The 25,513-nt window shown below is 40.5% G+C and overlaps 1 protein-coding gene across 4 annotated transcripts in view; it reads left to right on the top strand.

Annotated features, from left to right (window-relative positions):
* The window catches only part of SKAP2 (src kinase associated phosphoprotein 2), a 198,021-nt gene that overhangs the window by 144,328 nt on the left and 28,180 nt on the right, over positions 1-25,513 (top strand). For all 4 annotated transcript variants that reach the window (XR_006197434.1, XM_042920704.1, XM_042920698.1 and 1 more), the window contains exons 10-11: positions 13,117-13,194; positions 19,244-19,356. Coding sequence is in view for 3 of the 4 variants with exons in the window: in XM_042920704.1 (XP_042776638.1) it covers positions 13,117-13,194; positions 19,244-19,356 (191 nt within the window). In the remaining variant the exon portion in view is untranslated. The remainder of the gene's footprint in view (positions 1-13,116; positions 13,195-19,243; positions 19,357-25,513) is intronic.

The raw sequence follows: 25,513 nt of genomic DNA, 5'->3' as shown, positions 1-25,513 counted from the left end.
GAAACTTTTTAGAGTTGCACCTTGCCAAATCTGAATCAGAAACTCTAGGGGTGGGGCCCAGCAACCTGGGTTTCAATAAGCCCTCTGAAGTTTGAAAACCACTACCATCGGTGAACAATACGTCATGGTGATATGCCAGAGATATTGATGTAGTTCATAATATCTAGTCCCAAACTGGAAGTTACATATCACAGAGGGAGCATGTGGTGGTAATAGAAAAATACAAGTGGGGCTGTTATTTGATAATTGTCCTATAAATATTAAATATTCAATACTGTGTGTTCAGTCTCTTCCATTCCTTGGATTTAGGGCTTCTAAGCAGGTGGTAACTATTGCTTTCAAGCACAGCCGATTGAACACAAAGGACTGAGAGAGAGAGACCGAGTGACTTTCTCCCCAACCTCAGCTTCTTATGGCTGGGACACACAGAGCTAGGGATTGGGATGGTTAGGTGTTTTGTTTTCTTATTTTGGGGGGAGGGGCGTGACCAGGGAAGAGGCAGAGAGGAAGGGAGAGAGAGAATCCCAAGCAGGTTCCGTGCTGTCAGCACAGAGCCCGACACTGGGCTCGAACTCAGTAACCGTGAGATCATGACTCGAGCTGAAATCAAGAGTCAGACCCTTAACCGACTGAGCCCCTAGGCGCCCCACTTGGGGTTTTTAGTATTTAGCAACGAGCAATCTTCAACTACGAGGAACTGACGCTAAGAATCTGGAGACGGAGGAAAAGCAATAAGCAGTCATTACCATTGCATCTTGTTCCTTCTTCAGGTATAGTTTGAACGTAGAGTAGCATATGAAACAATGAAGGAGGCCAAAGGATATAAGAAATAGGGAAACTGCTGCCATATCCAGATTTAACTGTGGAAAAAATTAGACAAAAGCGGTTGTCACCTTAGCATCCAACAAGGAAAAAATTGGCCATCAGCCAGACATTTGCAGACTTTAGGAAGGTAGATTTCAGAAAAGTCAGAGAACGAAGAGACACAAATGTATGGTATTAAAGACGAATGAGTATTTTAAAATACCATTTAATTCCAAGTGATCCCAATGAGGAAAATAGGGAGAGGAACTAAAATCCATCAGTATCTTTGTGCTATTATAATCTATCCAATTAATACAACTTTTACAGGGTCCTATATCAAGCACTGAAATGGCCAAATAACCAAAGGAAATATGAAAAGAACTGATGTTTGTAAATTAGGCTAAGTGCAGCAAAAGGTGCCCATAATTGCTATGTGGTCTTGTTTGGTTTTGAAATTTGGGGGAGGGCAGTAATTCCAAGAAAACAATCAGTTTCTATTTTATTTGTTCCTTTTCTGTCAAGAATTATCCCCCTGATAAGACTGGTAGGAGGTAACAAAAGCCCAGGACGGGCAAAGAGATTCTAATAGAATACCCAGCTAACCAAAATCCATTTGATTTTCATTCATCAAACGTTCATGGAAAACATTTTTTGGTCCCAGCCCCTCTGTTAGGCCTGGTTGGAGAGTTCACAGAGGAAAAGGACTGGAGAGTTCACAGTCGGAGGAAAAGGAGACGAGTAGACAAATGTCTGTAGTGCTTTATGAGAGCAGTGATAATGGAGGCCTGTACTGAGGCTGGGAGATCACCAAGGGGGAGTGCCCAGCTGCCTGGAGGGGTTTGGGGAAAACACTCTAACTGGGGGACATTTGAGCCATGTCTCAAACATGAGTAGGAGTTAAGTTTGCCTCTAGTTTCCTTAAGTGTACATCAGAAGACAACTTGCAAATGAAATCATTGAATTACTGTCACTGATTTTAAAGGAAACATGCAAGGAAGAGAGAGATGCCCCAAGTATGGAGTCTAGCAATTAAATGGTGAGCTCTTCAAAACGGGTAGAAGGTTGCAGTATCCGAAGTTGGGTTTCCTGAAACAGACTCTGAGACAGTTGTATGTACAAGACTTACTGGTGAGTGGTCTTGGGAGATACCGTCGTGTGAAAGCAAGGAAGGCAGAATCGGGCGGGAGAAACTGGTCTACGACACAGCGGTGACTGAGGCCTCAGCCAAACTCTTGGGGAGCTCTGGGTCCGGGATGCTTCTTCAAGGTTGTTGTTGAGGCGAAGGGGGCATGTCTTTATGTTCCTACATCAGCTCATCACTGGCTCCAGGCTGTCCTCTGGGAGGGGTGTGATCTTGAGTGAGGCAGCTCCCTGTAGCTGAGGACAGTTCCTAGTGGGGGACACAGCTGTGAGCCAGCAGCAGTCCGAGTCCCAGCAACTGGAGGACGGCTGCGTCAGGCCTGAAGAGGGCTTCTGGGAGGAGCGCCACATTATCCACTCTGGATGGATTCTGCAAACCACTGCAAAGTTTAGGAACTTTGAAGTGGACTCTAAGGCATCAAAGAGAGTCTTCTGTGCTATCTAGAAGATGAAATAATGATTACCAGAACCCAGCATGTATTCAGGGAAATGACAGACATATGACTAGACTTAAGTAAGTGAGGCATTTGGCCAAGATTGTCATGAAATTTTTATGGGTGTAAAGACCGTTGGATAACTGACTATACAGCTGTGCCCAAAGGGTGCTGGTTAATTTATTTTGTGAATGTCTTAGAGCTTAATTCTCAATATTGTCACACCATTGTATTCGTTGATGCCTAGATGAAGATATACAGGCCATGCTCTCAATAGACTGAAGTCATGGATCAAATCTAACAAGATGAAATATAATAGGGGATCACACTTGCTCCAAAAATCTTGTTGCACAAGTACGAGAAAGGAAAGACTTGGCTTCACTGCAAATGGGAAGAACACCTAGGGATTTTGGTCAACAGCTCAATGTGAGTCAACAGTGTAATGAGATTCAATCCTGAGATTGTGTGCTTTGGGAATATAAAATAATTATCAGATAGTGTTCTGGGTTACCAGGCTATCAGTTTTTCTCATGTCGTGGATCAACAACGTTTAGATATTTAACTAAAATGACATAGATGAAACTAGAGAGTATAATGCTAAGTGAAATAAGTCAGTCAGAGAAAGACAAATACCATATGATTTCACTCATAGGTGGAATTTAAGAAACAAAACAAATGAGTAAAGGGAAAACAGAGAGAGAGTGGGGGGGGGGGGCGCAAGCCAAGAAACAGACTCTTAGCTATAGAGAACAAACTGATGGTTACCAGAAGGTGGGGTGGGGGATTGGTTAAATAGGTGATGGGGATTAAGGAGTGCACTTGTTATGATGAGCACCACGTGTAGTATGGAAGTATTGAATCACTATATTGTACACCTGAAACTAATATCACATGGTATGTTAACTGGAATTTAAGCAAACACCTAAAAAAGAAAAGAAAAGAAAACATAGGGCAGTGATTCCCAAACTTTCTGGTCTCAGGAGCCCTTTACAATTTTAAAAAGTATTGAGGACCCCAAAACACTTGATTTATGTGGGTTCCACCTCTCCATATTTACTATATTGGAAATTAAAACTGAGAAATATTAAAAATGTTTATCAATGAGTTTAAAAATCTCAATGATAAACCTATTACCAGTGAACATAAGATATTTTTAGGAAAGAATAGCTATAGTTTCCTAAAATATCAGTGAAAAGAGTGGCAACGGTTTACATTTTGGCAGATCTCTTGAATGTCTAATTTAAAAGAATACATGTAGACTCTCAAATCTGCTTCCGCATTCACTGTGTTGAGATATGTTGTTTGGTTTAAGTCTAGTTAGCATATGGAGAAACCCAGCCTCACACAGGTATATAGTAGGAAAAGGCAAGGGTTTTAATAGTCATAGGAGCTATATGTTCTTTGATAACTGTACCCAAACTGGACAAGTTAAAGGTTAGTTGCAAGGTGGAATCCAAAACCGTATCAATGAACTTTCTGTACTTTGTTACTTTAAAATTCACGGGTCTGTCTTATACTTTGACTGGATCTCTTCCCAGGCGTGTTTTGTAACATCATGCATTGGTCATTTGGAAAGTATTGGTTCACTGCATTATGCAGAACTTCCAAATATTGGTGAAATGATGATACAGTTAAAAACTGTAGGATTCATTAATATCACCACCAATCTCATTAGAAAAGTCTTTCAATACTGGGGAGCGGTCAAGCTCATGGTGGCAGATCTAAGTTTCTAAAATGCTAATTTTTGCTTGAAAGCTTAAATTTTATCGTGGCAATCATTGTCAGTTGTTTTCTTTGAAATAACAAGCTCACTTAGTTCATGTTTGAGAAAATATCTGCCACATTCCCAAGTCTGAGTAACCGCAGTTTGTCTGTCACTCATTCATTCAAGTAAAAATGGTGTCCCGTGGAAAAAAGCTCGTTCAGCTTGCCACTCAGTCTTTTGCACATCTAGAAATGCAGCACGAGTGCTTCATGCATTCTTCTGATTTTGTCACACAGAATTATTAAATGGACGGACGTGTTCTCAGGGTTGATATTACATGAAAATAATAATTTATACTGCTTCCCCGCGGACATTCTTCGGTGAAACTGGCTTGTTTGTTTTTAATGCTAGTGCAAAGCAGTGAAGAGACAGTGACAGCTTGGTGCCATTGCCTTGATTTATGCTGAGGTGTCAGCCGTTTACCCATCATGCTCCACAGCATCAGTGCAAATGTTAACACAATGAACAAGGCAAATGTCTTCATTTTATTACGAAAATAGTTTTGACCTCATAGACTCTCCACCTCCCAAAAGGGTCTCGAAACCACTGCTGTTAGAAGGGATGTGGAACCGATCAGTCCAATGGGTGATGGTTCCCCTTATGTTCCCGTGCTCTTTCTTTCCTAGGCTGTTGAAAATGAGGTGAAGGTGCACCTCATGAGAAGAGGATGAGTGTGTTTGCATAAGCAAACAGGAAACAGAGCCAACGCCTCTAACAGCTGAGTTCTGGTTCCGTCTGCTTTTTTCTAAGGTTATAGTAGACAGTTGTAGATCCATATAAAACAGCCAAGTTACCATGAAATGATCTCAACACCACCCTGTTTATCATTAGATGGTATTTTTTACGGAATAAAATTTAAACCACAATCTACATTGAGAGGAAATATTTTACTTTCTAAAAAGGAACTCAGAATAGTTTATAATAAAATACAAATACATTTGGAAGGAATGGATGACTCTTATATATATGTATATATTTCATATGAAATAATGTATATATTTCCTAATAATGAAGTACATATATATTTGGATATTCCTATTACTCAGAAACTGAGTAGAGGTGGTCTAGGAGAAGATGTTAATAGTCGTTATGGATCAGTCTTGGATGATTTAAAAAATGTAAATATATATATATATATATACACACACACACACACAACACGCACGCACGCTTGCTTATTTCTATTGTCTGACTGCCAGCAATGAACAGATACTGCTTTTGTGGCAAGAATAATAATAAAAAAAGATTAATCTAAATTAAAAACCAGAACTATTTTTAGTGGCAAACTATAACTGTACCAGAAGTCCACAGCCAGATCGAGGTTACTGTACCTGAGAAACAATTTAATTTGACTTTCTTGGGTTAAAAGAATTTTAATATCGCAGAACTTATTATAGATGTTAATTAAAAAGCTACGAGTTTGAGCTTTATGGAATGGTTAGGAGAATTTTCTATCGTGGGATGCGTGAGTAGAATATGCCCCGGGACAGGGAAGAGCCACGTTTCGTTGTTCCCTTGTGCCTGGTACTCCTTGGGAGTAAAGCCTTCTCCTGACTCACAGTCCCTTCTGACTGACAGGATCTGGCCCGTTCAGACCTTATTTTTAACCGACATACTTTGCTTACCATAGTTGCCTGTGGGTGATCAAGTCTGTGTGAGACTGCTCCTGAAGAGAGAAGGACCTCTGGAGCAGCAGAGACTTTTCCAGAAATGTCCGCAGTGCATGTTGCATAGAAGGCAGTGCAGGGAGAGAAGAGCAGAGCCCAAGTTTCGTGACCTTGGCCCAGTCAGTCATTCAGGACCCCGTTAATGAAAGAAGGAAGTTGAACTAGATTATAGCTAAGGTTTCTTTCCCTAAGATTTTGTCCAGATTCTGCCAAATGAAATTCTTGTTTGAATTTGAGGTTGTCCCCAAGATCCCAACCTTGATGCTGGCAAGCTTAATGTCTGTAAAAATTTATTATTTTTGCATTTTCAGGTTTGTGTATAAATGATTAGCTTTAATATAGTACAGAGATGTACTATGATCTTAGGGAGCTTATTTTTGCTTTTGAGGTGCAACTATCAAACCCTGTAAGAATAAAATGTCAAGGTTGAAAATTAGATGGTATGATTGAATAACAACTGCTTATTTTGTTGCCTTTTATATCATATTAACCTTCTTGGTTGCCAAATTCATAAGCTGTTGCAAAACACCTAGTTTCTAAGATAATGACCCTGATACTGCAGGCTAGTTGGGTATTTTTTTCCCCCTGGAAATCTGATTGTGTCATTACCCTGTCCCAGTCCTGTTCAGAGTGCTGGAGGGTAGACATTATTCTTTGTACTTTACTGAGATGAGAATTACAGTCTCGAGGTCACAGGAGTAACTAGAACTTTTTGTTGACATTTTATTATTATTATTAATTATTTTTGAGAGAGAGAGAGACAGAGAAAGAGAGAATGAGCAGAGGTGGGGCAGAGGCAGAGAATCTTAAGCAGGCTGCGTGCTCAGCACAGAGCCCGACGCAGGGCTCCATCCCACAACCATGAGATCGTGACCTGAGCCGAAACCGAGTCAAATGCTTAACCGACTGAGCCACCCAGGCACCCAAGTAACTAGAACTTTAACGGTAGGCCCCAGTTTGCCTAATTTCCAGGAGAGTAAACATGACTCTAAATATACCATTTCAGCCATTTTTATCTTTCTTGAAGTTCATATAATACTAAAAGGCACACGTTTCTATCTTTAAAAAAGTATATGAGATGTATGCCAGTCTGTAAAATATATGTCAGTCTATTAGATAGAAAAACCCTACAGAAGTGTCATATTTTAACTTACCAGTATAGGCCCCTAGGGAACTCACTTTTCCTCCTTGTCTTGGTGTGAATTCCCTTGCCCGTAGCCCTCTGACCCCTGCTCTTCTGCTTTTACCTACTTCCAGCTTCCGAGCTGCGCCCCGGGTCCGGAGAGCGAAGAGGGGCTGGTGCCATTTGTGTGAACCTCCTGCACTCTCCCTCTTTCACACTGTAGTGCTGGGGCTAGCCAGGTGTCTTCATTCCCCTCGTTACATCTGTCCCATCTTCTCCCAGCCAGGGACATATTGCTTGCAATGCCCTGGAGCCAGAACCCTTGGAGAAATGTGCAGGATAGTTTGTTGCTTTGGAACGGAGGCAAACGTCTTTGTTCGTAAAAAGACTTGCCATGTGCTGTCTGCATTTGACCATGTTTCCCTTCTTGAAATCCAGTGAAGAAAGAAAAGCTGGCTGGCCTGGGAAAAAATTATGAAATGTTATTTCATAATAAAATAGTTGACATATTTTTGCAATAATGAGTCACACTAGAGACCTTTCCAGAGTACGAAGTGGCACGTGCTGGCTTCAGGGCACTTGAGCGTGTGCACATCAGAGGTGGGGAAGGAGGGCTGGGAGAACGGAAAGGAGATGTGGGTTGGGGGCATCCCAGCTTGAAATTCTGTTTCTAAATCCTTGCTTGCGGGGCGCCTGGGTGGCTCAGTCGGTTAAGCGTCCGACTTCGGCTCAGGTCATGATCTCACGGTCCGTGAGTTCGAGCCCCGCGTCGGGCTCTGTGCTGACAGCTCAGAGCCTGGAGCCTGTTTCAGATTCTGTGTCTCCCTCTCTCTGACCCTCCCCGTTCATGCTCTGTCTTTCTCTATCTCAAAAATAAATAAACATTAAAAAAAATAAAAAATAAAAATAAATCCTCGCTTGCAAGGATTGCTTACCTTAAGATGTCCTCACGGGGTGCCTGAGACTTTGGCTCAGGTCATGATCTCATGGTTTAGGAGTTCGAGCCCCGCATTGGGCTCTGTGCTTATAGTGTAGAGCCTGCTTAGGGTCCTCTCTCTCCCTCTCTGTCTGGCTGTCTCTCTTTCTCTCTCCCTCTCTCTTTCTCCCCCTCAAAAGTAAACATTGGAAAAAAAAAAAAATAAAGGTGTCCTTTGCATACAATGCTATGGTAGAGCAGAATCTGCGCACTCATGTGGAAATGTTTTCCGGGTCCAACAGACAGCTGGTATGCACATGAAATTTTAGAAAACCATCTATGAGCTGAATAGAAGGTGAAAAGAACTGGCATTTGCTGCAGTTTCAATCCCTGCTCTAATTGCACGTGTGAACTCGGACAGGTTACTCAAGCTTTGTAAATTCCATTCCTGCGTCCATGAAATGATGGTAAAAATACCTGTTATCACCTCATACAACAGTTACGAGGATTTAGTTACATAAGGGATATAAATGCATACTGCATGAACATTCAAGCAATAAATGTTAACTTTTCTTGAGACAAATGTGTAGTTTTGTAATCAAATGAAGCCAGGGCAGGTAGAAATCTACACCCAATCTTTATTTCAGAGCATAGCTTTTGATTCTGTGTTTTAGGTCTTGAAAATACATTGTAGTTCAGCAGAGCCGTTTTCTGAAGATGCTTAGTGAGAAAGGTAATCATTGTGTGTGAGTCGAAGGTTTTCTGATGTTGTCCTCCTCTCCCTGGAAGATGTGATAAGATCAGTTTTCAGCCCTGATGTGAACATCACACACCCTATTTTGGTGCCAACAAATTGTCCTCAACCTTTTTCAAGCAATGTCAGCTGTCTTTGTCATTTGCTTATAGCTTTTCTCTTTTGGTTGTTTTGTCCTTAAAACAAAGAACGTTAGTAAGGAAGAAATAGCCATTTTGTACAAACTGCATAGCTAGACAGATTCGTGATTCTTATTAGGGTAATAATCCATCTGTTATGGAACTGGATCAATTTGTAAATTAAATTGATTAATCTAGCAGGGGACAAAAAAAGGTCTTGACTTCTCCCACGTAGGCAAATGGTAGTCATCCTAAAAAGATTTGGGAGGACCCCGTTCTCTGCTCTTCTCCCTTTCTCTGCTCAACTCGGACGGAAGACCAAGTATCTGCTGAAAAGGGGAGCGAGAATGGAGTTCAGGCTTTTGGGTTCTGAGTGCTCCTGGAACTTCCATATTTTTGACCAGGCTATCATGTTAAAACCTTCTGGTGACTACCAGAACATGTCTGATACTCGCTGATTAGTTTAGTGAATGTACAACTGTGTTTGAATTATCTTCTGCAGTGAGTTTACTGTTATTTTCATCTTGTCTGATCAACAAAATCTTCTGATGATTCTGCTAACAATGTGTGATTGGAATAATAGCATCACATGTTGCAGAGTTTTGTGCTGCAGCTGAGAGGCATGTAAATACAAGCTGCTTATTTGCAAGAAGCTTCCAGATTTGCAATATGATTGCTATGGAAACCACATAATGAAAACCTTATAACCATCTGTGTGGTTTGATGGATTTTACCGCATAGCTGAGCTGTTTTTGTTTACTGTTATTAAAATGTTGAATGGAATATATTAACCCCACAAACATTGGCTATTTGAGGTATTAATTAGTATTGTATAATGACATTTGTGACTCAACACCAAAATAAAATATGTTTAATAATAAACCTAAATAAAACAACATGTGTATATATTTCTAATATATTGAGGAGGTAATTATTGCCTAGAATTTTCATTTGTCCTTATATAGTTTTTGAGTGGTGTGGAGAGTTTTTCTCTGTTAATAAATGAACATAGTAGGATTTATTTTCATGATTTTGAATCTGTTTGTTCACTGCATATTTATTGAACATCTCCTCTGTATCAGATTCTGTTCAAGATTTCAGTCTGAGTTTCTCTCCCTAAGATTAAAACACACACACACACACACACCCCAAATTTTATTTTGTTTTCTTTTGTATGGAAGCTGTTTGTATTGTTAGCCCAAGATAAAATGAGTTGTTTGAACATCGTTAAGGAAAACTGATGTATGAAATGCAGAAGCTTTGACCTAAAAATATCATTACTCGGTTTAAAATGGAGAAAGGAAGTTTTTTAAATGAGTATTTCCTCCTCTAAGATACTCCTTGTTCAGCATCTCACATTGAATTTGGATACTTCTCAGTAAATATTGATACTTAAGTAAATATTTTAATAGCATTATTCTGATAATTCACGAATACATTGTGCACATTTATAGCACTTAAATTTTAATAAAATAATACAGTCACAGTAATAAACTATTCTAAGTTCATTGTTTACTTTGCCAAGAGCAGAATTTTCCATTTAATTACTGTAATTAGTTTTTGTGATATCTTGACCCTAACTTTGGATGGTAAGTCTGTATCCCATGATGTCTTCTTAAATTTTTTTTTTAACGTTTATTTATTTTGAGAGAGAGAGACAGAGAATGAGCAGGGAAGGGGCAGAGAGAGAGGGAGACACAGAACCTGAAGCAGGCTCCAGGCTCTGAGCTGTCAGCACAGAGCCCAACGTGGGGCTCGAGCGAGATCATGACCTGAGCCCAAGTGGGACACTCAAAAGACTGAGCCACCCAGGCGCCCTTCCCATAATGTCTTCTTAAGAAAGAGGTGCTTCCTATATTGTTGTGCTTAAAGCTTTTGACTTGAGGTCAAGAGCCCTTCACGACTTTTGACTTTACTCAACTGTCTGATTTGTGACCAGCTTGGAGGAGAGGGAGCACTGAGGAAAGAGAAAGTATGACAAATAAGTAAAGTTTTCTCCTTCTCCTTTGAAAAAATTAACCATCTATAAAATAAGTCGGTTGGACCAAATGTCTGTAAAACTTGTATATGAAAACACCCTAATAAACCGTTTACAATCACGAGGCCTTGAGGTTTGGCATAAGTAAGATAACTGTTGTTGAAGAGAAAAGAGACAGGATTTGGTTTTTTTTTTTATTAGTTCTTCCATGTATTAACTGCTCTCTGACTGACTCATATTAAATTGCCGACACTGCGGTCAACTTAATGTGTATAAAGTGCCAAATATTTCCAGCTGTTCCCTTCTTTTGGAGCTCTCCTTATTTTGTTTGAGTTGAGTTGCAGAAATGCAAAGCAGTTGTAGGTTTGTTTTAGAAGTACAGTAACCCTCAAGCCTGAGTTAAATGGTGAATTTTCTGAGTCACCACTTTAACATTTGCATGAGCCTCCTAACTTTGCATCTAGTCCCCTGTAGATGCAAACTTGCGAAGCCTTCCAGTTGCCCCTGGACGTTTCCCCTGGGTTGCCCCACCGGTACCTTCAATCCCTCACGAGGCTCCCGTGTTCCCTTGGCAAAATAGCTTATCTTGGCTATTCTTTTCTTAGGAATGGTGTGTTCCCATTTCTCTGCCAACTAAGCTCACAACTTGTGTCATCCCTGGTTGCTCTTCTTCCCTTAGCCCTCCACATCCAGGCAGGCACAAAGCTTATCGATTCTAGTTCCTTTTCCTCTCATAACCAGCTCCTTGCATTTCCTCTGTCCTTCAGTTAGGACTTCCTTCCCCTTTAGCCAGACTCTAAGTGGTCTGTCTCCCCCCATGCCCTCCTTCAGGCTCTCTGGGACAATGGGACCAGATGACCATTCCACAAGCATAGTGTTAGTTCTGCCCTTTCTCTGCTCAGAAGTCTTCGGGGGCTCTTACTGCCTACCAAATCAAGGTCTAAAGTCCATAGCCAATGTTCATGGCCCTTCAACAGCTGGCCCAAACTACTAGCCTTCTCTCCCATCCTATTCTTCCCCTTAGAGTACTGTGTTCTTTAGCCAAATGGATAGTACTGAGCTTTGTTGTTTTGCTTATGATTCTCCCTCTGTCTAGAAATTTCCTCCTCCCCATCTCTCTCCATTCAAATCTTCTCCATCCCTCAGAGCCTTCGTGGTATTCCCCACTTGGGTGGTTTCTAGTCTGTGTTCCTTCAGTTCCTTGTGTCTCACATGTCAGGTTTTATGTCCCTCATCCCATTTTCCTTCAGGTACTACTGTCTTCTGTGCCCTGTAGGCTCTCAGCTTCCTGAGGGCAGAAGTTTCCTACTCTCTTTGCCTCCCTGGTAGAAGCTGTCTCTTACAGGTAGTTAATACTCAATGGATTATTTAATAGCCATAATGGCCGTGTTTACCTATTTTGCATACTTTACTTTGATGTTTTTTATTTTTCTTGAAATTATGATTCTTTTGAACACAGTTTTTCTTGGGCATGCCATTTTGTTCATACATCCCGCCTTAAATATCTCTAAATGTATATAAATCCTTAGGTGAGGAAAGTGGTCGTATAATAAATGTTTCTTTAATGTAAAATAATTAAAGTCTATTGACTCTGTTTAAAACTCTTCTCATTTAGTCTTCTCCTATTTCTTCCTATAAGCGGGGGAATGAATGTGACAGGAAAGTGTGGGAATAACAAAGGTAAGGCCCAGAATATATGCAGGGTAAAGCACATGGACATTATGATCACAGGCCTGAGTTAGAATAATAAACAGTGGCAGTGTCTTTACCTTTTTGAACCTCAGTTTACTCCTCTGTAAAATGAGGATTTAAAACTATTTATCTGTGAAATCTTAACATCTGCTATGGTATATGACACATAGTAGATCCACAGTATGATTTGGGGGGAATTGTCCTGAAGGAGGAGGATCCTTTTGGTATTCTCCCATGAAGATCAAGGGAGAAAACATGAAGGGTCTGATACTCAATAAATGACTTACAGGTTAACTGTATTTTATATCACACATTTTCCCTGTGTTCTACTGATGGTTTAGGGACCGTGGTTTTATCCTGCCTCGGTATAATGTGGTCTGTCCATATAGTGCTGGGTGTTACTTTCCTGGATTTCAGGGCTGATCTGGATTTAAGAGTGTTCCAGAGGACTTTCCAGTATGCGAAACAAAATATGTGAGGCATCAGCACGTATCTTAAATTTTATCAAGCCAACTGGTAAGGTCGCTATGTGGCACTAGCTAGAGGTTTGTTTGTTCAGCTTTAGATTATTGACAAAGGAATGTGAATGTTGAGCGGTTTCATTCTTTGAGGAGGAATATTTATGCGTCGTGAACTTTCAGTTTTGCTCGTAAAATGGGGTGAGTACTGTCTTGTTATTTCTGAGGAAACCCTTCAGCGTGCCATTTCTGTTGTTTGCTTACAGAAGAGGAAGAGGACAGTGCTCCCGCAAACGTGGAGGACCAAAGGAAGACGAGTCAGGACAGTGCTCTCCCCGCCACAGGTACTGAATCGTGAAGCTTCTTGGGAAGCTTCTTTTGGTTTTGTTCACTTTCCCTTTCGCCACTTTTCTTACAGCTCTAAAGAGGGTTTACCCAACTCCCCTGAAGTTGGCTGCTTCGATCTTGGTATCTTAGGGCGGATAAGCTGCTTAGTCCCATTTAGGATGCATGAAAACCACTTGAGAAGGATTTATAAAGTAAGCCAATTTATACAAGGTATTCCTTCCTGAATTACTTTGTAATGACTCAATTAGCTTTCATTTCTGCACAAAGGAGATTTAGTTGCATAAATTAGCTTATCATCATTGAGGAAGTGTCACTGCTAAAGGACAGTTTATAGATACAACATGCAGTTGCTGTCAAACCTATAAGAATGTAATATAGACATCTGTGTATACTTTGTGCTTGAGCAGAACAGACTTCTGCCATTCAGAGACCAACAGGGGACAACAAGTTGCCCAGGGGACTGGCAATGTAGACATCTCTGAAAAGGTCAACTTGACACAGGCTCTGACAATCGACCCGCAGCTCTGTCTTCTTTGATAAAAATCAGATAAACTTAAGACCGCTAATTGATCTGCAGCCTGTTTAAATGTTGGCCATGCATATCTTCATTGCATATGATTAACACAGAAAGCAAATGAATTGGGTAAGAAATGCCAGAGTCCGGTGACAGCGGTTTAAAAATTGGAAAAGGACACTGATGGCCTAGAAGGCTAGGAAGGATATTCCCCTTATCCATTTCCACTTGGCACATGGCCCCAAGTACTAATTATGACTGAGCCGGGAAAAATAACCACACATGCTGTGTACAAGATCACATGATATGGGCGACTTTTTTTTTTTTTTTTTTTCGCGGGTTGTTATTTCCAAATAGCAGGAGATAAACCATATCTGGAGGGCAAGCACGAGGTTAGCTTTGATAAACCAGCAATTATTTTACACGGCAAGAAGAGAGGGGATGCCTTCTTATCAGGACTTTTACACCTCTTCGTAGCCACATGTCAGCTGGGGCAAGGTCTCCCATATCATCCCGTGTCCTGCACAGAGCTATAGTTGAGGGTCACCTTCCCTTCTCTGATACATTCATACATCACTCTTGCCAGCTGTCAGAGGCAGGGTGGACAGGAAGTGTGTGTTCAGGAAGTAGCTTTCCCGAGTCCTTCCTACCATGACACACGGAAAGGAACCAGAGGCCTGACTTCCGGACCTGGACAGGAAAGCAGGAGCAGGCTGCTGCAGAAGGTTTGGTTTCCTTTTTTCAGAAAGGAAGTGAGGACGAAGTCATTAGATGTTAGCACTCTGGTCCTGTAAAAGGCAGCTATAAAATCCTAAGACTGAGCGAAGCCTTGAGGATGATCCACAGTGGTAATTTAAGTATATGTGTTTTAGGATGTATCAAAAGCTTCTGCCGAAAGCACGAAGGGTTTTTGTTTTTGTTTTTGTTTTTGTCAGTGCAGGTGTAGAAGTAGACACATGTAGGTATCCCTTCCACAAATAGAAGCGTTCTGGCTTAAAAGCAGTTGTATTTTTCAAAAACCCTTTTAAAGTACCCATCTCCCAAATGTTTGCCTTTGAGGGAAGGAAGAAAAAAGTCAGTTTTTCTTCAAAGGAATGCACTAAGTCCATCTAGCTTTCCGTGCAATAGCTGTAAAGCACTGCAATAATTCTTATCTTTAGTGACATGAAATTCTTTTCAAGCAACAGTTTTAATGCTTTTGCATAGCAGTGACCTTTGCTCTCTTTGGGCTGTCGAAGATGTAACACTAGAAGTTTGTTTGCTGTGCAGGGCAGTGGGTTGACAAGGGTATTACTATCTTGCCGAGCATCACATGACGTGAACTTCTAACCTTACTCAAGAATGTTATATATTTTTCACATTGAGCGATTTTACTTAAAAAAGGAGAAAAAAATTCAGACTAAAGCGCAATACATAAACAACATAATCCTGTATTTCTTATAAGTTCTTTTATGTTCAAGCTTGCACATCTTGCATGTTTATATGTATGTACAAAATGACTCCATTTGATTTTTTTCAAAAATGTTTAATGTTTATTTATTTCTGAGAGAGAGAGGGAGACAGAGCACAAGCAAAGGAGAGGCAGAGAGAGAGGGAGACACAGAATCAGAAGCAGGCTCCAGGCTCCGAGCTGTCAGCACAGAGCCCGAAGCGGGGCTCGAACTCACAAATGACGCGATCATGACCTGAGCCGAAGTCGGAGGCTTAACCAACAGAGTCACCCAGGCGCCCCTGATTTTTTTGAACCCTGTAGAATTTGCTTATCTTTCTGAAATCGTTTTTAAACGACTGCTCGAGAAGAGATTTTTCATTATCTTACATATTGTATGTTTCAGCCACTGCCATCGTATTTTTAAAATCCTTTTTTGTTCTTGTAAAAGTATCTCCAATGTTTAGCCTATTTTTCCTAATGATTCTGTTATTGCCCAATGATCTGTTTTTGAGTGTTGGAAAAAGCAAGAACGAGTATATTGTTTGAATCCTTCAGAGGCTGGCTAATTTAGAATGGTTGTTTTTTCTGTCTTTACCTTCTCTTTTTAACCATTCATGCCTCTCAGGACAGGAAACATAATGAGGTGAGGCTTTTTGTCATTTTGAAAACATAGATCATGATGCGGGAAGATTAATCCATGCAGTGATAACAGCTAAAGAGACTTACTTGTATTCAGAACGTGGGATTATCTGTGGCATTACATTTTTGTTTTTTAAAAACGTATTTTACACGGATTATTTTTCGGTGTATAGGTGAACAATGCTAACTCTTGTGAGCTCACTGTGCTTCTGAGGCTAGACCCGTGCGTAATTTTTTGAGGATGGTTAGCCATACTTAAAATTTCAAAACTTAAAATAGTGAAAAGTAAACCAGAGAAGCTCACTGCTCTCAAAGGAATAAAGCAATTCCTAATTTTTATATCTGAAATTCATACCAGGGCACCTGGGTGGCTCAGTTGACTGAGTGTCCGACTTTGGCTCAGGTCATGATCTCACAGTTCATGGGTTCGAGCCCCGCGTCAGGCTCTGTGCTGACAGCTCAAAGCCTGGAGCCTGCTTCGGATTCTGTCTCCCTCTCTCTCTGCCCCTCCCCTACTCGCACTCTGTCTCTGTTTCTGTCTCTCAAAAATAAATAAAACATTAAAAAAAAATTTTTTTTAATAAAATTCATACCAAGAATTTTAACGTTACTTTCCTGAGGAGACTAAGGCTAATAAATTTTTATCATCAGGCCTTCTCGTTAGTTGTGGTTCTCCTGCTTTATACCTACTACTGCATTCTGAAACAGATAGAATAGTAAATTGTATGTGTGTATAGCCATGTGACATAAACAACTTATTATTCTTTAACAGAGCTCACATATGGGACACAGAAATGAGGTTGGTCTTTGGGTAACATCATCATCAAGATTATCGAAAACACAGTAGAAAATGCATCTTTTTCCCAGTATTGCCAAGTAGCTAGCTCTGTTGCCTCTTTACAGCAGTGAGATTTAATGAAATGCTCATGATGCACATCTAGGGAGAAATGCATCTTGCACACGGTGGGGGTCTCCCTTCCCCTCATGTGCTCCTGTAACTCCCATTAGTGTTAATGGGAGTTTCACCAAGCGCATCGAGGGGAAGAGAGACCCCAAAGTGATAAGGATTATGTGTTAGAAATCACCATATACTTTTCTTTTCCTTCTTTCTTCCCCCACCTCTTGAAAATCTATTGAATGAAAAACCGTCGTGAGAATATCTGAAAAAGGAGGAGCAGGCAGCAGGCTGGGCAGCTGGGGACGCGCTGGGACGCTCGAGCTCAGCCAAAACTTCCCTCGTTTTAGCCCAAGTTTTGTTTCTTTAACCTTTTTGGATCAAGCCTCAGGCTGAGCAACATTGGGAACACACAGGAGCCTGGGCCGGGGAAGCCAGCTATTTACATCCTTTTACCTCCTGGCCGGCGACTGTGGGGGAGGGCCTTGCATGTGAAATGATGTCATCCTCTCTTTGCTCTAATTCCTTGACTTTTAAACTGACACTGACGGACTGCTTGGGGCGCAACATTTGACCCATTTAGCAGTTGATTTAATCGGACTAGAATGTCTCAACTTCCAAATCTCTATTTGTCTAAATAAGTGGTTTTTAAAGGAAATCAGTCACTTTATTATTAAGTAATTCTTTCTAAAAGAAAAAATTGACAATGTTTGGAGTGATCTGTCCAGCCGGAGTGCCCTCTAGTGTCCATTCATGGAATTTACTTAATAAATTGCTTTGTGGGGGGAAATGTAATGAAGGGTAGCCACGAGCATTGTTAGTTCTTGGTTGGATCCCCGGGCTTGTATACATGCCTGCTGGTATCGGTGACGAGTGCTCAAATGCTGGAGTGGAGAGGTCAGTACGGAGTCTGTCTCTCTCTGTTCCCCTCCCTTCCTCCCTCCTTCCTTTCACTCCTCCTCCTGTTTTCTCTCCCTCCCTTCCCCCTTCCACACCCCCCCCCCCCCGCCCCCGGGAATTTTTAGAAAACAGGAGAAAAAACTTGAATAGGATTTTGCAAGGTGGCATATTCTAGCCACTGTTTATTTTCTTCAAGCTTAATCAAGAAGTATCATCTTCCTAAATTGTCACACTCCTCGCTCCTCAGATTTTCTCTTTGGCTCGAAAAAAACCTTTCGGATATTAGAAGTTTGAAGACTTCTAACAAACTTAGCACTTTGTGTAAATCACAAACCACGCGATATAAGATGAATACCCAGAAGACCCGCTCACGTGAGGAGTTGTGTTGGAATTGCCAAGAAGCCTGCTGTTTGAGAGCCATATAACAAAACTAGGATGACAGGCCTGACGCAGCATGCGTCCCCACAGCTATCCCCTCAGAATTCAGAGCTGACATTCCAATGATGGAAGTTGTCAACACGTATACGTTCTGCCTGGTTAGTGAATACACGGACATCTTATTGATATCGCTTGCATTCTTTTTGCGTTAACTCATCAAAACTCAATTATCATGAAATTAAAAACAGGAAACAGTTCTCAGTGTAACAAAAGCATCCAGTGTATTTAACTCTGTGCTGTGTTTCAAGAGACCCACATTGTATAAGTGACAAAGCATTTATTACCCGGTTTATTGTGGTATTACAGAGCGGAGAGCGCTAAATAATCAATCAGTTAATGGTCTGTATGGCAGTTTGAGCACATCACATCCATTGTGCTTATGCCGTTAGAAGGATGAGCTGGTAACTACAGTGTATGTTGCATGTTTATTCAGAGTGTAATGTCCTAAACTAGGGCTGACAGAAATCTTGAAAAATGCAGCTTCAGCTTTGGCAATTTCAAAGTTGCTAAAATATGTTAGAAATAACTTTTGTGAGAGGCTTTCGGTACAAAAGTCCCCAAAGATAAGAGCTGGAATTACCCTCTGTGTTATTTCCACTTTACCCTCTTCCTCTAACCAGCTGTAGATTTTAGAATTTAAAAAAAAAAAATGTTGCCGAGTTTGAGTTATTTCTATGCCCTACTGACTCCTTTATTATTCTTTATTATTGTTTATGAAGTGCCCCCAAATTTTCTCTCCCTCCCTCCCTTTCTCTCTGTCTCTCTTTTTTTATTCTTTTGGAATTTTTAGAAATTCTGTAAGGTGGTTGTTTCACAGTGTGTTTATCACATGTCATGGATACTTGCTCATCATGTGGTGTGGCTGATTCACCTTCAAAACATGTTGCGAGTGGGTTTAGGTCCATTGTAAAAAATAAATGGGAAGGAACTTTTAGGTGCTGGCTTGATGAGAGCACATGGCAATTACAGGCTTTGGATAAAACAAGAAAGGGGGAGAGAGAAAAGAGACATTCAGAATGAGATCTTTTTTTAAAGAAGGTCTCATAATGATATAATTAGAAGAAGTGGGATTTGTATGTAAGGGTAATCAAATGTTCTTTGAATCAGGACGGAATTTTTTTAGATTGTTTTGGTGGTGAGAGGCCCTTTAGTTTCTATTGGTTCACGTTTAAGCAAGGACCCGTTACATGAAAGCTCTAACTCATGTTTTCTCTCTCTTCTTCCTAGGAGATAAAAGCACCGATTATGCTAATTTTTACCAGGGTTTGTGGGACTGCACAGGCGCTCTTTCTGACGAGTTGTCATTTAAACGTGGTGATGTGATTTACATTCTTAGCAAGGTAAGGAGACACCCCAGCTGACAACCGTAAAGGGTGAATACAAAGCTAGATTCTTCTGCATCTGGGTTTACAACACTGGGGAAAAATGCCAATTGGAATTCCTCTAGGTCCTTGTTAACAATTGGGAGTTCACAATAATTAATTATTTTGTCAAGTGAAATATAATCAAATTTTAAACACAATCAGATAACAGGATTCAACTTAGCAGTGTGTTTACCTATCACTTCAGCCTTTGGCTCACATCCACACCCTGCCTTCTCCAGAAACAATATACTTATGTGAAAGTTAACATTGTGAGGTATTAGGTTATTTATTATGTTTTTCTTTCCTCTTCCTTTTTATTCTTCTGTGTGCTTATTCTGATTTTGTCTGCCATTCACTACTGGAAACACTGTTTATAGTAGGAGTTTTTCATCTTTATGTAAATACATTGGTGTTCCGACAATTTAAAAGCGATGTTTTTTCTATTCAGATAGGTTTAGGTAATTTTTAACAATTTAACATAGTTGTATTTGTAAACGTAATGACAGAGTCTGTTGCTATGAACTCACCTCTCTCTTTCTCTCTCTCTCTCTCTCTCTCTCTTTTTCTCTCTCTCTCTCTCTCTATACACACACACACACACACATATATATATAAAATCTCTCTCTCTCTCTGTTTCTCTCTCTGCCTCTTAAGATACTGGATGACTCAAATCAGTGTCTCTGCCTCTTAAGATACTGGATGACTCAAAATCTTTCTGTCCTTAGATCTAAAAGTCATGTTTCTTATAGTGGTGACATGTGTGAGCTGCCTTATTTTTCATATTTAACTTTCCCTGCTGTAATATAGGGATTAAAAAACTTGCTCGGTCTACTTTATGAAGCTATTCTAGAAACAAATGATGTATGAAAACTAGTTAAATGTAAGTAGGGAGATGTTCTATAAATCATAAGTCTAGAAGTTTAATGTAGTTTCTTGATTAGAGAAATATTTTGTACTTTTCCAAAAGATAATATGGCTTGCTAGATACAGAAGAGATTTGGAAATAAGGTCGTTTATTGAATGTAACAAAAGATGGCTGGTGGATAAAATCATAACCTAGGAAATCATAGAACATTTGAATGAGGAATCTGCATGATGATCATCCACTTATTCTTGGTTTTACAGATAAGGGAACTTGGGTCGAGAAGGGGCCAGAACCAGGACTTAACCAGGCGCCTTGACTCCCAGACCAAGGCTGTCTACTTTTCTCTCGTGCATCTTCCTTCCTCCTTTCCTCCCTCATGTGTAATTTGAAGCTGTCGTAAAGCATCTACAATGTGCGAGGGCCTGTGCTAAGCACCAGGAATCCAAAAGGAATACTACAGAAGCACTTGTAGGTCATTGGGGGAAAATATTTAACAAGTAAATATAAGCAGCCATGATCATTGCTAGTTGAGGTGCCCAAAGCTAAGACTTCTCATCTTTCTTCGTCCTCTGTTCCTTAGTATGTTTGTTTTTTGTTTTTTAAAGAAATACAGGTTTAGTTCTTAGAAGCTATAGATAACCAACTCTTGGATGAAGCATTACAAGATTATTGAGCACTTCATTGTTCTGAATTAAGATAACACTTTTTTTTTTTTGAGTTAATTACTTAACATAGAAACCGAAGTGATCCTTTCAGTTCAAGAAAGTCTCTTGGAATTATTCCCCAAACGTACTTAGCTCGCAGTTTCTTTCGCCAGCTGAGCTGCAGTTGCGTATAAAATAAAAGGTTGATTGGCTTCTACTTGGAATTCCAAATTATAGGGATAAACGGCATGGAGTCATTATATTATTACGGTAAAATGCAAAACTTCTAAAAGCCATGTGGGTCAGCCCTTAAAGCCTTCTTTATGACTCATGCTGTCTTTGTGGCTGAAAACCTCAGAGTAGCGACCTCCGGGGCAGGCTGTCAAACAAGTAGCATTCCCATTGCCTCCAAAAATTACTTTCTGTTATTATGAAAGTAAAGGTAGCGTCATAGGTGTATGTCACACTTCTGGGATCCCAGGGAAGGCACTTTCTGTTCTCCCAAACCTGTTTTGCGGAGATTGTAATTTTATGTGTGAAGCCTGGTCATAGAGCTAAGGTTAGTGGTGATCCGGCTCAAAGGAAGAGTATACCACCATCTAAAATTTCTAAATGCTATTATTTGGGCATGTGCCTACCAAAAATAATTCCTCTCTCAGCCCTTCACAAGGCGTGAAGTTCCATGGGCAGCATGATTTCACGAGAGGCCTCCTAGAGCTCATTTTGGTTTTGGAAAGAGGCTAGACACTGTTCGCCAGCGCATTATCGCTTATTGGCGGAATGACTTAATGCCAGTATTTATCCCACTGCGGAGCTGGTAGAATCAACCAGGTAAATCTTGGTGAGGGTAAAAAGAAAGGACACTTAGCTCTCCCTGGATGGAATTTGGACAAATTTGGGGCCGTTAGTGGGCATCTTGGCTATTGGTTTTCAAATTGCTTTGGGAGTCAGTATATGTTTGTGAAGACTTGCACTTAGCGATTTGGGGGGAACAGTTTCAGGGAGGAATCTTTGGAGACTCTAATAATTTTTTATTGGCTTGGTCTTCCAGTTTTTACCAAAACTTTGGCCAAAATAGACCATAAAGCAATATCATAAATTCATTTTCATGGGAATGACAGCAATTTGAATGTTTAAGACTACTGTAAATTCAGGGGCGCCTGGGTGGCTCAGTCGGCTGAGCGTCTGACTTCGGCTCAGGTCATGATCTCACAGTTCGTGAGTTTGAGCCCCACGTCGGGCTCTGTGCTGACAGCTCGGAGCCTGGAGCCTGCTTCGGATTCCGTGTCTCCCTCTCTCTCTGCCTCTCCCCCACTTGTGCTCTGTTTCTCTCTCTCTCTCTCTCAAAAATAAGTAAAATGTAGAAAAAAATTAAAAAAAAAGACTACTGTAAATTCAGAACTCAGGCTCTTAGAAGAGAGTGAAAAATTGCTCAAAAGGACTTGTTTCTAGATTAAGGTAGATCTATATATTGTTATATATATATGATGAAGAATTCCTCAGAAGGACTTGTTTCTAGATCCAGGTGGAGAGAGAGATTTTTTTTAAAAGTACACTTAGCATAGAAATCACCAGCATTGTTGTAGGTCTAGAAATGTGTTTCATGTTTCTCAGAGTTATATTAGGTTTTGTGGCTATAGAACGAAATTTTACCATTTTAATTTATTTTTTACACCATCTAGTGGCTCAGAATGAGTGGTGCAGGTAATTGCAGCTAATGTGCGCAGTCAAAATGATGTCATAAATTCAGCTTGAGATCTAGCTATGGATTATTACTTTCCTATGTCGTGTCAATAAAGTATTAGTATTAATCATAAAATTTTTAATCATTCAGAATTGAATGTAAACATTGTATACATACCTTTTTAAGGAGTCTTAATGCAATATTTGTAGAGGCATAAAAAAAATGTGTACCTTGTGAAGAAATTAATGCCACAATTTTTCTAATGAATAATGCCATTTGCAAGATTTGAAAGAAATACGCCTTGCTTTTCAAAATTAACTGATCTGTATTTCGCCATATTTAGTTATCACTGATCTGACTTACCTTCCAGAAGGTTGTCAGTTCTGAAAATACTCTTTAAAAAAAAAAAAAAAGGAAACACAAGACAGTTTAAGAAAAGATGCATTCTTAAATACAATTTGGATAAATCAAGGACTAAAACTGGTGTGCATTGTAATGAAGAGTGTTTTAATTTTGTAAATGTAATGACAGAAACAGACTGAACTGGTGTGACCATTGGGCTGTCTTCGTTAAAATTCACTGTAGGAATATAGTTTCGTTTTAAAATTCAGTCTTCTTTCTCTGTTTTTGCAAGGAAGCCTTGATAGGGTGTCAGCTGTGCTCAGTCAGCCTGGGGGTGATTTATGTATTTCAGGCGTCTTTTTTGAGAGTTATACGAGTCTCAGACTTAAATTTTTTTCTCTAGTGCAAATCAAGTGTTGCAATAAAGAAGGGTAAGCAGATCACCTGGCCTGCCCCCCTTCCCTTTTTAACATTTTTCAATTAGCAGCTGCCATGTGACCCCTGGCTGAGTTCGCCTCTCTTTCAAAGTGTCTGGCATTTTCTAAGTTTTAACCTTTGAAGCTCACTAATACTAAATTTAAGTACTGCTTACCTAAAAAGGAGAGCCAGTGACTTTTTGCTTATAGTTCTTTCCACGTAGGGTCACTGCTGTTGTTTGTGTATTAGAAGAAAACCCTGTTACGTACATCAGTGGTTCAGCAGAGATTTAGAAATCTTTTTATTCTCCCCTAAAAACAATGGGGCACATTTACAGGGACAGATGAAAGTGGGGTTTGTAATTTTATTGACCGCTACGTTGCTAATGAATTAATTCTAAAACTCACGGCTCAGTTTCTGATTCATTGGATGGGGGGGGGGAAATCATATTTGAAGTAAAAAAAAAAAAATCTTTTTAGTTTTTTAAAAAGGGAATCAGGTTGTTTAAAATCATGCCAGATTCCATTACTAGGTTACATGTCACGTTTATTACCACCTTAAACAAGGACATAATATCCTAGTTAATAGTATTTACCTAGAACTATGTTTGCGAGATGTTAGGATTTTAATGTCAGGATCCAGGTTATATGGCTATAGGCGTATTCCCTTGCCCCGCATACCTCTTTGGTTATATGACTCTACTTGCTGTTCTGGATTTACATCGTCTATTAGTTTATCTTTCAATCTGTGCTCATTGGTACATGGCTAACCACATTCCTATTCTTACTTTTAAAGCAATAAATTATTTTTAGAGACTTAACGACAGCAGAGCTATGCTTCGGCAGGAAAGAAGCACGCTACTTTGTCTGGTGTTAACAGAAAAACAAGGGGGTGAAGAGTCCTGGGCTATTTTATCTGGTCTAGGACACATGTGACTTGAGCATTGCAGCGTCTTAAGAAATTTTTTATTAAGTGAAAAACAGGAAATGTAGGTTGACAGTGTTCACTCATGTACAGTAAGGACACTTTTTTTTTTCCTTTTTTTAGTATATATTGGTTGGAGGGTCAAGCATTGTCTCCCATTATATCTGAGTTTTTTTCAGCGATTGGTGAATTGTGACTGTCACTGACCGTTTGCTTCTCATTGTAAAAACGTAAAGATTCCATGACCAGGATTTTTCTGGCTTTCAAACCTACCAGAAAAAGGAAATAAAATGAAAGGCCTCCGGAGCTCTGCTGGCAGAGTTACTTTTCAGGTGTCTTCATTTTCCCTCCGTGACCATCTGCCCCCGCGTGCCACAAATAGCATAACCAACTGCTGAAGAATAACTAGGACATCTCAATATAGGACATAACGTTGTTGATGCTCAGCTAGCTCCCAAAATGTGGTTATGTCTTCCAGCCTTTGGGGAAGGAGGAGGAGTAGCTGTATTGTGACCGTGTCTATGTGGGTCTGGTGGCATTTAGTTTCCGTGCTGTCGATACGGGAGTGTTGTGGGTACACAGTGAGGCCAGGTAGACCTCTGCTCACACCCGCCCCTCCCTCGGGAGACAGTCTGGTTCCACTCATGGGACTCCTCTCGTTATCTAGGTGGGAGCAACACGTTCAAGTCCTTCCCTGTGTTCTCTGACCTCAAATGGAAGGAGCGTTTCAGGAAAATGTTGACAGATGAAAGCGGGAAGGTGATTCTAGAAAGTAGGTTGGGAGGCTCAGAATAAGCCGGAGGGGTCAAGGAAAAACCGGCAGGCGGCGTCCGAGATGCAGGGTGGGCGGAAGTGGCAGGGGCTGCTATGGGCTGCAAGGCCTGTGTGGTTTAATCCTGCGCGGAATAAGCCAGGGTCTGTCAGAAGCAAAACAAAACGACTTGAAAGACAGCACCTTGTTGATAAATTTTTTTTTTTTTAAATCCTAAATTGAAAAGTCCATGATCTCTTAGGTGCTTCTTCTCTCCCACCCCAAAAACTCAGGAACCCCCTTAACATATATATAGCAGCATTCACTCCTCTGAAATGTTCCCCCCCCCCCCCATCCCTTTACAGGCCACATTCCCTTTGGAAGAGCAGGGTAGAGAACCGCTCATAATCAGATTGCCTGGGAGTGCACTCCAACACGCTTTTTTCGTTGCTCTGGCATTTTCCTATACCCACTAGTGGGAAGGGAGAGGGAGGGAACAGCAACAA

The sequence above is a fragment of the Panthera leo genome, chromosome A2 (genome assembly GCF_018350215.1).
Source record: "Panthera leo isolate Ple1 chromosome A2, P.leo_Ple1_pat1.1, whole genome shotgun sequence".
In the NCBI taxonomy this organism is placed as follows: Eukaryota; Metazoa; Chordata; class Mammalia; order Carnivora; family Felidae; genus Panthera; species Panthera leo.
The sequence above is the reverse complement of the archived record's forward strand: the minus strand, read 5'-3'. Positions and strand labels throughout refer to the sequence as shown.